At 43.8% G+C, this 15,662-nt stretch overlaps 1 protein-coding gene across 4 annotated transcripts in view; it reads right to left on the bottom strand.

Annotated features, from left to right (window-relative positions):
* The window catches only part of TMEM94 (transmembrane protein 94), a 53,012-nt gene that overhangs the window by 19,031 nt on the left and 18,319 nt on the right, over nt 1-15,662 (bottom strand). For 3 of the 4 annotated variants that reach the window (XM_050908672.1, XM_050908671.1, XM_050908673.1), the window contains 13 exons: nt 13,131-13,250; nt 12,310-12,437; nt 11,603-11,739; nt 10,721-10,917; nt 9,783-9,934; nt 9,056-9,158; nt 8,656-8,742; nt 8,003-8,119; nt 4,132-4,188; nt 2,167-2,271; nt 1,387-1,551; nt 927-1,136; nt 443-758 (listed from right to left, as the gene is read on the bottom strand). In XM_050908672.1, the coding sequence (XP_050764629.1) occupies nt 443-758; nt 927-1,136; nt 1,387-1,551; nt 2,167-2,271; nt 4,132-4,188; nt 8,003-8,119; nt 8,656-8,742; nt 9,056-9,158; nt 9,783-9,934; nt 10,721-10,917; nt 11,603-11,739; nt 12,310-12,437; nt 13,131-13,250 (1,894 nt within the window). The remainder of the gene's footprint in view (nt 1-442; nt 759-926; nt 1,137-1,386; nt 1,552-2,166; nt 2,272-4,131; nt 4,189-8,002; nt 8,120-8,655; nt 8,743-9,055; nt 9,159-9,782; nt 9,935-10,720; nt 10,918-11,602; nt 11,740-12,309; nt 12,438-13,130; nt 13,251-15,662) is intronic. The other variant, XM_050908674.1, reaches the window with a different exon arrangement.

Below are 15,662 nucleotides of genomic sequence, written 5' to 3'. Positions count from 1 at the left end.
TAGTGTTACCTCTAACCTCTTATCTCCCCTATGCCTCAGTTTTCCCATCTATAAACCAGCTGAGGTACCTCACATCATTTATACCCAAACTCCTGGTAAAGCATTACTGTAAAGACAGGGCAGCTATCTGTCCATTAGCAGGTATTCTTTGTCTCCTGATGAGATTGGCAGACTCAAGCCAGAAGAATACCAAGCCTAGCCAGGGCTGGCTGGAAATATCCTTGATGACATTTGTTCCTTTGATAGTGTCTACAATGTCAGAACTTGCCAAAAGCAATCTCTTTAATAGACTCTTTTGGCAACCGAACAATAACAGTCAGCTCTGTAATTCCGCCTTCTCAGCAACCAGGACTGGGGAAATATTTTTCTTGTGCTCTCTAAGGATTAAGTGTCTATTGACAGCTCTGATTTCTCTGTGTCCACTCATCCAATTTCTCCTTACCTATTAGCCTGGCAAGCTCACAGAGGCCCCAGGGCACGTGGACAGGCAGCACGGCATTGTGAGTTTCCTGAAGGGCAATGTTGCAGAGGTGGTCAGAGAAGCGGCACAGACGCTCTGTCACACTGGCATTGCAGAGATTGAGCAGCACATTCAGACCTAGAGGCTTGAGGGAATTCAAGTGCATATGCCAGTTGGAGTCATCAAACTGGATGCAGGAGGGGTTCTGCTGGTCTTGGGACAGGCTAAGCATCTCAAGGTGGTAGTCACACACAAAGTCTTCAGCCTCACAAGCCAACATCTCACTGTCACCAACAACCTGGTCCAACAGACAGGAAAATTCTAGTTGGTTACAATGAATACAGCTTGAGCCTAGAATCCTGCAGGGAATTCCCAATTAAATTCCCAAAAGGGGAGACTCTACGGGTCTAAGTCTGTCTTATAGCTCCACAAAAGACCACTTGTGTGCTCCTTCAGTATGTCTTACCTGAGTATGTTCCTCCTCTCCACCCTCCGTGTCCTTGCTAAAACTCACATTGGACCCAGAGGGATGCTTGCTCCTGCTGTTTGGCTTTCGATGAGCATGAGCATCGGGAGCCTTTGGAGGGTCACTAGACCAGTTGTTCCTCTCTTGCTCGTTGGTCATGTGGACCGTGTCTGCCAGGGGGCCAGAGAGCAAAGCATCTCTTTCATGGGGCTGCAAGAGACCAACAAAATGAACAGTGGTGATTCAGTGGTTGAACGTGAGCCACTACTGACTCACCTGCTGCTTTAGGACTGCTGTAGAAGAGGATCTCATCCTTGCTGCTTCTTTATCTTTTAAGCAAAGAATTATGGCATAGGACTTCTCTACAAGCAAAGGGCCCCCTCTGTAATACCATATTGTGCATGTCAGTCAAACTATGATTAGAGCCAACATACTACACTATGGATTACATATCACTCACCTCGTCCTCCATCTCAGGATGGCAGAAGGATCGTGTAGAGAGCTCATCAGTCAGATCTTCATGGCTATCATGAGGTGGTTCCACCTTCCCACTGAAGAACAGAACAGTCTCTGGGCTGGGGTTTGGCCAGGAAAGAATCCCCTGCTTGTCTACACAGCAGAGCACCTAGAACATCCCACGACACCCCCAAGAAAGCAAAATCTCAGTGAAAACATGTCTCAGTGTTCATGCATAGTTGTAAATATCACAAGTTTAATAAACACATGGGAGGATAGACAAGTCTCTCCTTCACCAACCTTCTGTCTTAAGAAACTGCACCTAACAACCCTCCAAGAAATCCAAGAATTCCTTGCTCTAGCAGGACTGATGGGTTGTTTAAAACCAGTTTTATCTCAGGATATTGCAAAACTAGGCATGAAGACCACGGGAAGGAAGCAACTACTCAACCTGTTTCACCAGCTAGTACCTTATCAGGACCTGAACCAGCTGGTTCTTGAACAGGAGTCAAGAGGGTTATGGGACCAGAACCAGAGCTGGAAATACAGACATCCTGTTAGATGCCACAGAGTGTCTCTAACCATTGTTTTAGCCTGTAAATGTGCTGCTTGGACAAGACAAGACAGTTATAAACTCTTCTACAAAGACAGGTGCCTGAAGGGTTTCTAATTCCAGCACAGTGAACTGATTGCTAACAGTCTATGCTCAGGGAAGGGCAACATGAATGATGCAAATGAAGCATCCACATAGGGCTCCTCCTTCTGACAACCCAGCAATACTCACAGTGACAGATCCCAGACTATGGAGCAAACTGGAAGTGAAGCTCAGAGTTGGGGATTTGCCTTTTAAAACACAGAGGAAGTGGCTCCAGATACAGCGTATCATTTCCTGCTGAGGGAAGCAGAGGACACCAGCCAATTAAAGACTCATTCAGTGAAAGATGAGGGGAGAGAAGGAAAAAAGGGAGTATGACATTACCTGCTTTCAGGTTCAACACAGTGATACACTGTAAGATAAACAGCGGTCTCCATGGGAACCTGTTAACTGATACAGTGCTGATGTTCTCAAGGGAAAGGCATTTCTTCCCCCTTCCAGAGGGTGCTAACAGACAGTCTGATTGTTGAATTGAGAATTCACTGAAACTACCTTTGTCTATCCAAAAACACAGGAAGGAATTCTGAAGTGATTTCATTTGGGATGAATCAGTTGTTACCTCATAGTACTTTTTCCTAAAGTAACTCTCATCTCCTTGGATTATAGAGTTTGAGGCCTTGAGCTTACGATCACCATGCTGCAAATGAGGTAAATGGAGTCACTGTGGTGAGGTGACTTGCCCAAGGTTACTTACTGAGGCAGTGACAATGTTGGAAATAAAGCCAAGGTGCCCTGACTACTCCATCATTACAAATGAATTGTAATCAACATGGTCATACACTGAAAGAAGGGGATATTTTGCAAAATTAAAATGTCAAGTTGGCACCCTTCATCTTCCACACGAAAATGTTTCAGAGGCAGTCTGGATGGCAGCAATCAATCCAAGCACCACAGCTGTATGTTTTTCTCTGTGCAATCCTAAAGCCAGCAAAACCAGGTTTGCATTACAGTGTTATTTTACTGCCTTTTAGCTGTTGTTCTGGAATGCCGTCACTGCAGAGCACTTCCCCCAAAGCTCCTTAGATCAAGTTCCTTAGATCCTAAAGGTTAGTACAGCCATAAGCTCAAATGCAAAACAATCATAAGCTATCACCAGGAAGGAAAAAAGCTCTTATTTAAACCAGTTTCTCATAAGCAAAAATGTTACGTAAGTACAAAAGGAAAGAAGCAGATCTTTTCAACGAGGAAGGTCAGCTCAAATCACTCCCATTTAACACCTGAAAAACATCTCAGCTAAATGATGAACTGGCACAGAAAGACAACAAAATATTCAGCAAAGGAAGCATGTGTGTGTGCATCCATGTGCATTCCTCTGTGTGGCTGGGAGCAAGGAGATATGAATTGATTCTTACAATCTCTAGGGATTTTTAATCACTCCTGGAGTCCATCTGCCTCCTTATGGAAAGGGGAATCTTAATGCCAGATTAGACAGAAAAGTGTCTTTCCTCTACCCACCTGTTTAATCTGGATGATGCAATTTATAGAGTGGCCAGATGCAGTTCCTCCCCCAGAAAAAGGTCTTCTGAATGTGTATCTGCCCCAGCTTTGGAAGCACTAGTAATGTGCTTAAGCTTGTTAAGGAGCCTATGAAACAGGATCAGACTTTCAAAAAGCCTGAACATCCCATGGTCCCCTCTTCACATTTGGTCTTGGTGCTGACCGCCATCCCCTCTGTTCTTTAGTTTTGGCTTGAAGAAGGAGGTTTTTCTGGTACAAGCAAAATACTTCCCTTCTTTCTGGCACACACCATAAAAAGTTTATTTTACTCCTGCAACAGGAGGACTTGAAAGAGGTACTTTCTTTGGGACAGAAAAAGTTGATTTCAAACCATTTGCAATATTCAGAAAAGCACAACTGGACTCAGTATCAAAGTCACCTCAATCTCTGGTCAGCAGAGCAGCATTTACATGGGAAGGTGCAGGGGAAAGACATGCAACCTGCATGCATAGCAAATTAAAGCAGCAAATGAGTGACAATGGACAACTGAGACAAGTAAAAAGGCTCTAGGAACAAGCAGGAGATCAGAGAGGAAGGGAAAGGATATCATGAAGTTCTGCAATGAAGATGGAACAAAACAATTCATAATAATAGTACCTGAGAAGATACCATCTCTGTGTAGCTGCTGAGAGTGTCCTCTGAAAACTTAGCAAGCTGCAGCAAGAGAAGAGACCAGTTACTATAATCGTGCTCAGAAATGTGTCATGAGGAACATCCTTCCCTAAATACTGTGCCTTCAGAGAGAAAAAAACAGGAGTCCTGCTCTGTGGGAATCGCTATACCAAGACAGACCAATAATTCATCAAAGCAATTAAGTCTTTAATGGACTATGTCTTTATCTACTTGTGAAGCGCAGTCAAAGTGCTTGGTGCTGTACATCACAGAAGAACACACAGTCATTACCTAAATGTCTACAGAGAAAATAATAGCAATTAGACCCCGAGGAGGCTCTTTCTGGATGGTTATTTTTAGACAGAAAGAGCCAGGATTGACTGATCTTTTTGTAAGCTATATGGGTCAGTTAAAAGAAGGGAGCTAGAAGAGTGGTTGTAAAAGCAGGTGCCTGGAACACAATGGACACAAAGGAATGAGGTGGTATGAATGGGATGTGGATAGGAAATGAAAAGAAATTATAGCAAGGCACTACCATGGGGCTCTTGGAATTACACCAAGAAATTTACTAACTCAAAATTTGTGCATCCAGCACAAAGGAATTCCACAGTAGATGTAATTTTGAAAAACAGTTTAAATTTAAGTATATTCATAAGCATAAGTGAATATGGCAATTACATTTATATGTAAATAAAATGTCACCCCAAATAATAATGCATATATCTGGCACTTTAAAAAGGATCAGTTTAACAAAGCTGAAAAAAGCCAAGACAAATTTGTAAGAAATAATTTAAACTGACAACTATGAAGGATAATTAGGAACTGTTTAACAATATTTTATTAAAATTTTAAAAAGCAACAATCCCATAGTAAAAAGAAAAAAGTCCAGTTTTGAGTGGAATTGAAAATAGAAGTAAAAATTAACATAAAAATACGAAAAAGTATACCAGTAGGTAATTAAAACCAGCCCACTGCTTGTTGAAGACAGTGAAATTGCAAATGATATTGCAGGCAAGGCAGACGTGTTAAATAAATATTGCTATTCCTTATTCAGTGATATAATCATACCACACGATAACTATGAAATATTTTCCATTCTAACACTAGCTACTGAAAGTAAGTATGTTTAAATTAGCAGGTCTGGACAACTTTCTGACTGTTACTGCTAATTTTGCACAAGGCTTGAAGCATGGATTAAGTCCCAGTGCAACAGAAGAAAGCTAACGTGGTGCCAATGCCTAAAAAGGGTAAGGAGAACAAACCAAGTTACCACAGGACCCCAGACAGACTTTGATTTCAGACAGAATAACACAGCAGCTAATATGAGACTCAATTAAAAGAAAAGAAGTGGAATAATAAAACCAGTGCCAAACACCACAAGTATATGAGTAATAAATCTCATCAAAATATTGTGATATCTTTTTTGACGAAATTACAAATTTGACTGTTAAAAGTAATGCTTTTGACGTAGACCACTTGGTGCTTTGACTTGATACAAAATGCTTTACTGGTTTTCTAACAAAAACTAGAGTAATACTAGAGAAATAGGGCCCATATTAAATATATTAGAAATAGACTATCTCCAAACAGAACAGAAATTGAGGAATTATTTGCAATAGGATGTGTTACTAGCTCAAGCAGGGACAAATCTGGGTATTTTGTTAATAGCCTGAAAGAAAACTAAAAAAACATTACTGATAGAGACTGTAAACTACACAAAGTTTGGGGCAGGGTCGAATAATAAAGAGAACAGACCACTGTTACAGAACAATATGGATTCCTTGGTAAATAAGCAAAAACATGCATACCAACAGGCACAAAAGTAAGCTTGCATACCTAGGAGCAAAAATGAAGGTTGGACTTACAGGATGAGGACTCTATCTCAGAAAGCAGTAACTCTGTAGATTATCAGCTGAACAAAGCCTGGCCATTTAAAGCAGTGGCTAAAAGATCTAATATGATCCTTTGTTGCAGTAACAAGGGAACATAGAGTAGAAAGTCCAAATTATTCTGAAATTTAGCACAAGCACAACTGTTACTGGAATATTTTGTGGGTTTTGGAGATCCGTAATTCTACAGTGACCCTGAAGCACTGGAGAAAGCTAAGAGGAAAGCCAAGAGAAAGATTAGAGGGTTGGAAAATATGCTTATAGTGACTCAAGGTGCTTAAACTGTTTACTTAACCAAAGAGATGGTAAAAGGGAATGTGAATAGCTACAACAGACCAGAAATTTGATTGACATGCTCTTAAATCTAGGAGACAAAAGATGTAAACGTTCCAAGGGCTGGAAATCAGATACTACAAAAATTCCCACTAACATAGAATGCCCATTTTTAGCAGTGAAGGTAAATAATTACTGAAACAACCTATCAAAGGCAGTACAAATGTTTTCAGACCAACATCAAGTTCCTTTCTAAAAGGAATGCTGCTGTAGTCCAACTGTAGTAATGCAACTTTCAGGCAGGGGCTCGTTTGGGGGGCACTGGTTTGTGTCCTGCAGGATGTCTGACTAACCAGTCTCAAGGGTCACCTACAGCCTTGAAAAACCGGGAATCAAACAGCTTGAACATGATGGGAGGGAGCAGAAGGTGGAGAAGAGTGTCACACAGGCCAAGTGATTGGAGAGGAAGTGGGTCTTACCTGCTACATTTTGAACAGAGTAGAGAGAAGAAAGGAGTGAAATAGAGAGGCCAAGAGAAGACTGCCCCAGTCAAGGGGGAGAATGACCAAGGCACATCACAACGGTTGTTCTGCAGCAGCAAGGATGGAGGATCATGTTTGAGATGTCACAGAAAGAGCTGGCTGGACAGAGTGAGTTGCCTGGACAAGAAAAAGGAGAAGACAGGAAAGAACACAAGGAAGGTGCAAGTATGAGTGACAGGGCAAATGGGTATGTTGAGAACGATGAAGCAGGGAAGCCAAGGAGCTCTGGCTTTTCCCAGCCAAATAGCAAGGTGTGAAGGGAAAGAGGAAGGTTCCAAAGACAGAAACCAAGTGATGCTGAGAATGGGTGGGAAACGTAAAGTGGAGAAAACACTGAAAAGAGATGGTAAAGGTGCAAACACCACTGAGGGAGGTAATGCGTCCTCACTCCCAGGACACAGGCAGCTTAGTCATGTACAACCTATAGGGAAAAGAATAGAAAACACAGACCCAGGGCCACAGAGGCCAAGGAAGGACAAGTTGGAGAGAGAAACTCTGTCCAAGTACAGCCATAACAGAAGTCAGCACAGAATACAAACATAGCACAGTGCATCTCACCAACACTGCCACCAGGAGAGAACAACAGACACCCATCAGCGCATCCAGTTCAGGATCACACACCCATCAGACTACCAAACTCCACTCCTCAAACCAGCACAACCACCAGAAATTCCTCTTACTCCCTGATCCACTGCAAAGGCCATGCCTGCAAGCGAAGCCCCAGAGCCTCAGGAAAGGGCTGTTCAGCCCACACGTTAAAACAGGGGATTGCAGAGGATCGCGTGTATCCCATTCCTTCTCAGTGGCTAAACCTTCCCTAGTTATAGCCACCACAGGGCATTTATCTCCATGTTGACCCCCCTGACAGATTATATTCAGCTGATAGAAAGCACATGCCTTGAAGAGATTTATGGAGTCACTGGAGCTTCCTATCACCTTGGGATATCTGTAGACAGGTTGAAAAAATTAAAACATCTGTTCAAGAAGAAGCCACACTGTGCTCCAGGGAGAGGGCATAGCTGGGACAACCAAAGATCCAAAGTTTTTACAATTATGTGGACACATCTGCTGAATTCATTGTGCTCACTTCACAGAGCCCTTCTCACCTCCTGCCCTTTTCTCTGCAATGGTTTGATGTGGAGAGATACCTACCAGTGAGGTGGATGAGGCCTTGCTCATCTGGGCCAAGACTCTGGCTTCTCCAAAGGCTGTAGCAAGAATCCACAGGACAGGAAAGAGCAATGGAAGGATGGGTAGGACACCATTCACCTGGAAAAAAACTGTAATCACCAGCAAGCACAGAGACAACAAGAAGTCAGACCTCTCACATGACATCTTTTCCACCACAGTGAGAGGATGGGTAAAAGGCAATGGCAGGAAGGAAGGAGACTGCTTGCACTGGAAGCAGTGCAACACAAGGAGAAGCACAGGAGGGGAGACACACACACCCTTAGGGGTTTGTAATGAAGGAGGCCATGAATAAATCACACCGACTTGCAGCTGGTTTTCCTGCTGAATTTGGCGTAAACTCTTACAAGTTTAAAGGCAAAGGATACCATACATATATACACGCACACATATATACATAAATGGCAAGTGAGAGAGAGCAAATAACGTAAAGGGCAGTCTAGGAGGAATGGGCAGGGTAGAGCTGTTGTCCTGCTCCACTGAGAGCTCCTGGATCCAGCATGCACAAGGGCGTGCACAGGATGCTGCCACAGGATGAAGCAAGTTGCTGAGGGAAGGAATCAGTCTCAGTGGTGCTCCAGGGAGGAGGTGCAGTGGAGCTCAAAGCTCTTGTTTACCTGTAGCTGAAGAAGAGTGTACTGCCAAGAAGCAATTCCAGGAGCTTTGAAAATGAAGCGCACTGCATTGGTGATCAGGAAGCCAGCCTGCAATTCAAACAGAGATGACACTGTCAGCTAACTACCAGTACTTGTAGGGAAAGAGTTTTCACTGCCTTGTAACATTCTCAGCCCTGGGAAAGTCTGGAAGATATACTTGGTAAGCTGCTGCAGTTCCTCTCTCCACTCTCATGGCTAGATGGCTCAGCATCTTTGCTTCTCTGAACTACCCAAGGTACACACAGAGTCAGCCGCATGAGTTAGGGCCTGGCCACAATTTCCTGTTGACGGCTGCAAATTCTTCACCATTATTGACAAAACACGTCTATATTCAACAACAAAGGCTTGAAATGAGACCTACCAGTACAATAGGGACAGCGTATTTCAGCATCACTGACTGTACAGTGAATCTCTCATTATCCAGGGCTGTCACAGGACGTGACAAAGCCATTTCCAGACACCACCTGAAAAACGGAAAACAGCTTGAGATTTCAGCAACCAAGACCCTAACCCCGCACTTTCCTCAGATATAAATCTCCTAGTAGACCTGATTAGAACACTGTGTTCACGCTGTGCTACGAGGGGTGACCTTCAAAAGAGAAGCCAAGTTCTACAATAACAGCGTTGCACTTGCCATGGTAAATTTGCAGTGCTGTTGAGCAAACTCCCCAGGCCTCCTCACCCACTTAACAGGAAGGCTCCATCACCCCAATGTGTACTGAAACTCCAACAGGACATTCAGATATCTGTATCTCCAGTTGACCAAAGGGTGTCATATCGCTGGTTACATCAAATGCATGAAATCTGTGACCTCCCTGCATTGTTCAAATTTAGTTGGAAAGTAATGAGCTGAACAGTAATACTTAGCATATATGTGGTTTTATATATTAGCCTAACCTACCAGTTAAGGAGGACAATTGAAGACAGACAGTAAGAGACTTATAGCGTTCCCAGGTAATAGAGAAGACACAGCACAGCATATTTGAAAATTCCTGTCCTGGACTGGTAAGGCTCATTCTTTGCTGACACAAGGCAGCAACAAGGACATAGAAAAGCTATGCAGGCATTGTGCACTCTATTTAACCCACCTGACATTATCAATTATTGGGGTCTTTAAGACACGGAAGAGACGATACAGCTGAGGGTTCTGAGGTCCCTTCTTCACTTCTCCCCTTGGGGAGGGCGGAGGTGAGAAAGGTGGAAACAGATCTCCTGGCTCCAGAACTATGTGCTCATCATCCTAGAAAAAAAGTCAGAGAGCGCAAAGGCTGCACAGTCAGGGCCTTGGTGGAATCCTGCTGTGAGGGACTGGAGGTTTAGTCCAGCAGGATCCCTCCCACTGCTAGTGACACAATACGTGTTTGTCACAGTTCCCTCTCTCAGCTCTCAAAAACTCATTAGCTAAACTATTGCTTCAAACTTGAAGCAAAATGAAATGCTTGTGTTCAAGCACATCTGCTTATTTCATGAAAATTGGCATTTGGAGTGAAAGTTACAATAAAAACAAGGCAAATTTCAAGCTTTAAACTTTTTCCAATCTTCTTCAAGCAGCAAAATCTTTGCATAGATCTTGTAACTGATTTGTTAATTTACTTCTACCCTAGGTATTTTATATTATCTTCTTTCATAATAAATCAGTAGTAAGGAGAAGGTCAAAGCAGACAAACTTTATTTCTCCACATAAAAAATGGGATAAAGTAGGGGGTTTGTATGTCATATCATCCTACTGGACAGATTCACTCCACTTATATTTAGCAGCACATTACAATTTCCCCTTGACCTGGAAGACATGGAAATATGGTGCTTTGGTATCACATTAGTGTCTCCTGTCCATTGGGTTTGGGAGTTCATAGAGAAGATGCGCTCTAACAAAGCACCGTCCTTGAGTGAACTGGAATTTCAAGCTATTTTCAAGGTCAGAAGAAATCAAACACTCAATAATCTGTACACTGGGAATTAGAGTATTAGCAAGAAAATCCTGGGAAATATATTGTTACAGGCCAGGGAAATAAGAGAAGCAAATTACCTTAATCCCTCTCAGAGAAGCAAATGACTCCTGGCCTGGCCTCAAAGCAATGACATCTCCTTCTACTAACAGGCTCACAGGCAGGTTGACAAGATGACCATCCCTGTAGGCCCAATGAAGGGACCAGGATGGGGCATAAGGCATGTGAAGGTCAGGGTACATGGAGTCTGGCCATTTCACCTCTTTGCCAAGTGTATCTGAAAGCAGAAAGTGTGAAAGAACTAAGTGATAAGAAATCTGGAGAGGCCAATCATACATTGAATTACAACCTGTAGTGGCTATTGCCAGTGCTAAGCTCAGTCCATTCCCATGATCTTTTATCATCTCTTTCTTTCTCCTTGATGGCTTTTCCCCTCTCTCTCCACCCAGTATTAACAACTAAACATAGTCATTTTATAACCTTAAACACATACTTGTACAATGGAAAAGCTAAAGGCTGTCCTTAAAACTGCCACACTGAAATGAACTGCCTCCTCAGGTTCAAAAGCCCTCATTGAGACGATGCTCATGCACAGCAATTTATTTCCTTCTGTTCTATGTTGTGGTACAACCCCACGTATTCTTCTCTCATCATCTGCTGCAAGGCCCATATTTTTGTAAGATACTGAGCATTCGAATTACTCCAAAGCACAGACATAACAGACGCCTACCTGATAACACACAGATTGGAAGCACATGGCCACATGACAGCTCAAAATAACTATTTTACAGGACAGGCATGAGTAGGACACAATTCTCGCAGCCTGTTTCTGTGTAACAGGGGAAGGTGTAATAGGGGAAGGCTAGTAAGCTCAATTAGTAACGTATGTGATCAGGTTCGGAGAAAAATCCAATGGGAGGAAAACACAAATGCAAATGAGAGAGAGATGAATGAGACCTCACCATTTATCTTATCAATGATTGTCTGAAGTCTCCTCTCCACCTCTCTGCACTTCAGCCTCTCTTGACGCCCGATCATGAAGAGATCCAAGAGGAGAAGGAGGAAGAGTGCCAGTGCATTAACTATCTCAGCACCTTGGCTTTGCACAGCAAAACAGAAGAAAGCAGAAAGCAGATGAGGTTTGAGTAAATGAGCAGAATACACTGCCAACCACCCACAGAGATAAATGCACACCTGCTCGGTTGTTTATTCCTACATCCTACAGACTTATGGCTAAAAAAGAAAAGCAGGGGAGCAATGAACACACTTCTTCTTTAGAATAATGCCACCAGAGAAGTCTGAAAGGACCCAATCAAGGCATGCTATGGCGCATGTGACAGCACAGTAACTTCTATGAGCCACTAACTTCTCCAGTTTCAAAATCCTTCCTAACTATGATAATGCCTTAGGATTTTTCAAGATCTAGGAATGCTGCAGAAAAAAAATCTCAGTCTCTCCATAGGACACTCTATGGGTCTATTAGAAGTAGAATTAAGTTGGCTGAAGTTTTGTGAAAGGGACTGATAGGGACAGAATTACCTATGAGTATGCTAATGTCTAGATGTCTAGACAGAATGAGGCACAACACTGTTATGTCAGCCACACAGTGTCAAGATGATATAAAACTACCACCTTGCTTCAGTTAACCAGCATAGGATGTTTTGCTTACCTCCCCTGTGGCTGGCTCCCATAGCAGCACAGCAGCAACAGCACTGCCAGAAGCATCAGAGATGCACCAGGCCAGTGGAAACAGGAGCAACGGTTACCATGGTACAGAAAACTGCTCCTCCACACCTCCTACAAAAGGAGAGCAGCAGACAGTCAGCATTCGTGAAATACAGAGCCAGACATTTGAAAAAGCAAAGTGAGAAAGGGTGAAGGCAGCAGTTGAAGCTCCAGGGTGAACACAACTTTGTAAAACCCCTGAATCTGATACAGAGTATCCCAGATCAGTTCCGCAAATGCTACAGCACTAACAGTTGCTCAGCTGGCGAGTCTGGGTGAACACTCTCTGCTTTACTCTTGCCTGGAAGAATGAAAAGGCTTCTGTGCCAGGCTGCCCCATTGTCACTAACCACGCAAAGAACACTTTTAACATTTAAGTACTGTGCATAAACACTAGCACTTTGTATTCAACACACATGCCAGACAAACATGGTGGACAAGGGGAGACTGTTGAGCTTCAGAGCTCTTTCTCTCCACCTGGTATGGGCCCCCCAGGCACACTGCCACTAGCAGCTCTTGAAGCCCTCAGATCCTTCACAGGTGAAGCTAAGCTCCTGTAGAGCTCCAGCACCCAGGAGAGAAGTGCTGAGAGAAATATACCCTTAGGTAGATTCCTTGGTTTGTTCCCAAGGACTTTAGCAGTTCTACACCTGGACACTCTGCAGCAGCAGTCTGGGAGGGAATGCAGCCAACTTTGTTTAATCTTCAGCTTTACTTTGAGAAGGGGAGACTGAGCGCCCAACCTTCTGCTGTTTGGTGCCTCACCTTCCATGAAGTCACTTTTTTCCGTTCCTTCTGATGCCCCTCCAGCAGTGCTGACAACTGGTCTCTCAGGATCGTGAGGGCTTTCTTTGTGGTAAGGCCCAAACTTGAGGTCATCTCATCCTGAGGTGCCAGAAAAACAAACTGTGTAGTGCTTTCCTATTTTCTTTTCAGGCTTTTTCCTGGTGGCTGACTGAGCACCCTACTGTGAATGCCCTGCACTCATCACCACCAGTCTGATTCTCCATTTTCCTGAAATCATCCTCCCTCCTGTGAACTTTAGACTGCTGGCTGGAATTAGAGCACTTAGATAATATCAGGTAAACAAACCGGTCCTGACTGTGCCGGATAAATACTTTATCAAAGCACAATACCAAGTCACTTCTGTGAAACAAGATTCTAATCAGCAGAGGCTGAGGACAATACAAAGGGAGGCTGCTCAGCTCCAAGGTTATGCAGGCTTGAACTGGTATCAGCTTGTAGAGACAACAAAACACAGACAGTTATGGTAGAATTTTAATGATACAGGATGGATTTTGCTAACAGTAATAACAACTAAGTAGTAGAATATCTGCAATTCTAAACAAGAGTGGTCCGATTTCCACAACTGCTCATTACAAATTTTTCATTATGAATCCTGCCTCTGGCTACTTTGATGAAGAAGCCCCAGATTTAAGTGCTAGGCCATGGATCAGTTCAGGAGGAGACACAACTCCAGCATCAACTCCTCCTTTTACACGAGAAAGCATGAGAGTTTTAAGTGCTGAACTGTACAAACATACGAGGGAGGCATTTGGACTTGAAGGAAGCACACAGAGTCAAGAGCACCGCTCCCTCACTAGTCAGCAAAGAGGCAGCAGCCTGAAAGGACACAACCCAAGAGCGTGCCATCTGGAAAACACTGCCATAAGATGCTGGTAACAAGAAAGTGGGGTAGATGCTTGCATTTCTGGGGCAAGAACACAAGCACTTTCCTTTCTTTCAAATCACAGAGACTGCTGCGAGGTACTGTGGATACCAGGTCACTGAAAGTGAATCAACAAGGAAAAGCAGGCAGGTGTCCATGAGAGGGCTACAGCAGGTATCAGGGAACTGGCGAATAAAAGTTCTCATTTGCATTTCATGTTTCAATACAAACACTTTGAGGGTATACAGTGCGTAGGACATCCTGCACATTCGAAATGTTCAGGTGTATCATACTGTTTACAGAGTACAGAACTACTGAACACAAAGCAGGCAGGATGCTTCCCCCTCCGGTCCCCACCAGTGTGACACACAGCCCAGCAAATACAGCTCAAGCAGGAGCTGCAGCTCTTCCTGCTATTGCCGTCACCAGCTCTTCTCAGCCCTGCCAAATCCACCGTGATCTCAAACTGCAGCAGCTCTGCTCTTCAGGAGCTGCATGCATGCACCCAGCTCTACAAGTGCAGCTCAGCTATGATCTGCACTTTTCTTCCTGTTCCTTAACTGAGTGGTTTCATGATGAACATTTACCAGAAACTAATCTCGGACTTCAGACTCATTTGCACTGACGGTCCAATTCAAAACTGTAATGTAAGCATCAAGGAATAGCAGATAGACATTCTTTAAACTACCATCTACCACACACACACACTCCCCACCTATCAGGAACAATTTGAAACAGCAAATTCTGGCCAGGCAGAGTCTAGCAATGCTGCTTTAGCTGCACTTTTACAGAACTAAAAATAATCCTGCTGTAGTTTTCGTTCTCTGTGTCAGTTTTAGGAATAGAGGAAGCAGTTCTGTGTTGTTCTTGGAAGCAGCCCAGGTAACATCAGCACAGGACTAAACATATGAGCCTCTCAAAGACTCCCAGAGGAGAAGATGGCAGGCAGCGTACCTGGCAACAGACACGCTGCTGCACCACAGGAGCGCTGCAAACAGGAGTGCCTGAGAGCAACACAGAGCAAGTGACAATAAGGTTTCTCTCTCTCCGCTGACTGCTGGCTGTTTGGGGCATAGCAAAGCACCCACAAAAACACTCATCCTCTCCAACACAGGGAAAGCGGACAGATAAATAAAAGACACAGAATGAAAGGCAGCAATAATAAGAGGGACTTTAACTGAAAAGCAAAGCCTGCATAGACACCGAGCTGGTTCCAATGGATACATCAAGAGCTACAGAAGAAATGAGAGGAAAGCTGCACTTAATGCCAACATCTAGTACAGTCACACACTGCCTGGGAAGAGAAACTGCCACATCACAGCAGGCAGCGAGCAGAAAAAGGCAGCAAATCCAGAGGTAATCAAAAAGGTTCCTGAAATACTTGCACACCTGCTCCAGTCTTTACACAACAGTTACTGTTTTGCCATCGTATCAGCCAAGGTAAGGGCAGCCACAAAGGAAGGTGGCTGTAGCAGGTGAGAAAGGACAAGTCCAGAGTGTGGCAGGGCTGGGGAAGAAGAACGGCAGGAAGGGCAGGGATTGTTAAACACCCATCCTGACACTTAAAACATGGAGTATTCAGCAAAGCAGGCAGAGCCAGCCTGGTAAACAAACACTAATAATGTGAG

Source organism: Gymnogyps californianus, chromosome 19, assembly GCF_018139145.2.
Source record: "Gymnogyps californianus isolate 813 chromosome 19, ASM1813914v2, whole genome shotgun sequence".
Lineage (NCBI taxonomy): Eukaryota > Metazoa > Chordata > Aves > Accipitriformes > Cathartidae > Gymnogyps > Gymnogyps californianus.
The sequence above is the reverse complement of the archived record's forward strand: the minus strand, read 5'-3'. Positions and strand labels throughout refer to the sequence as shown.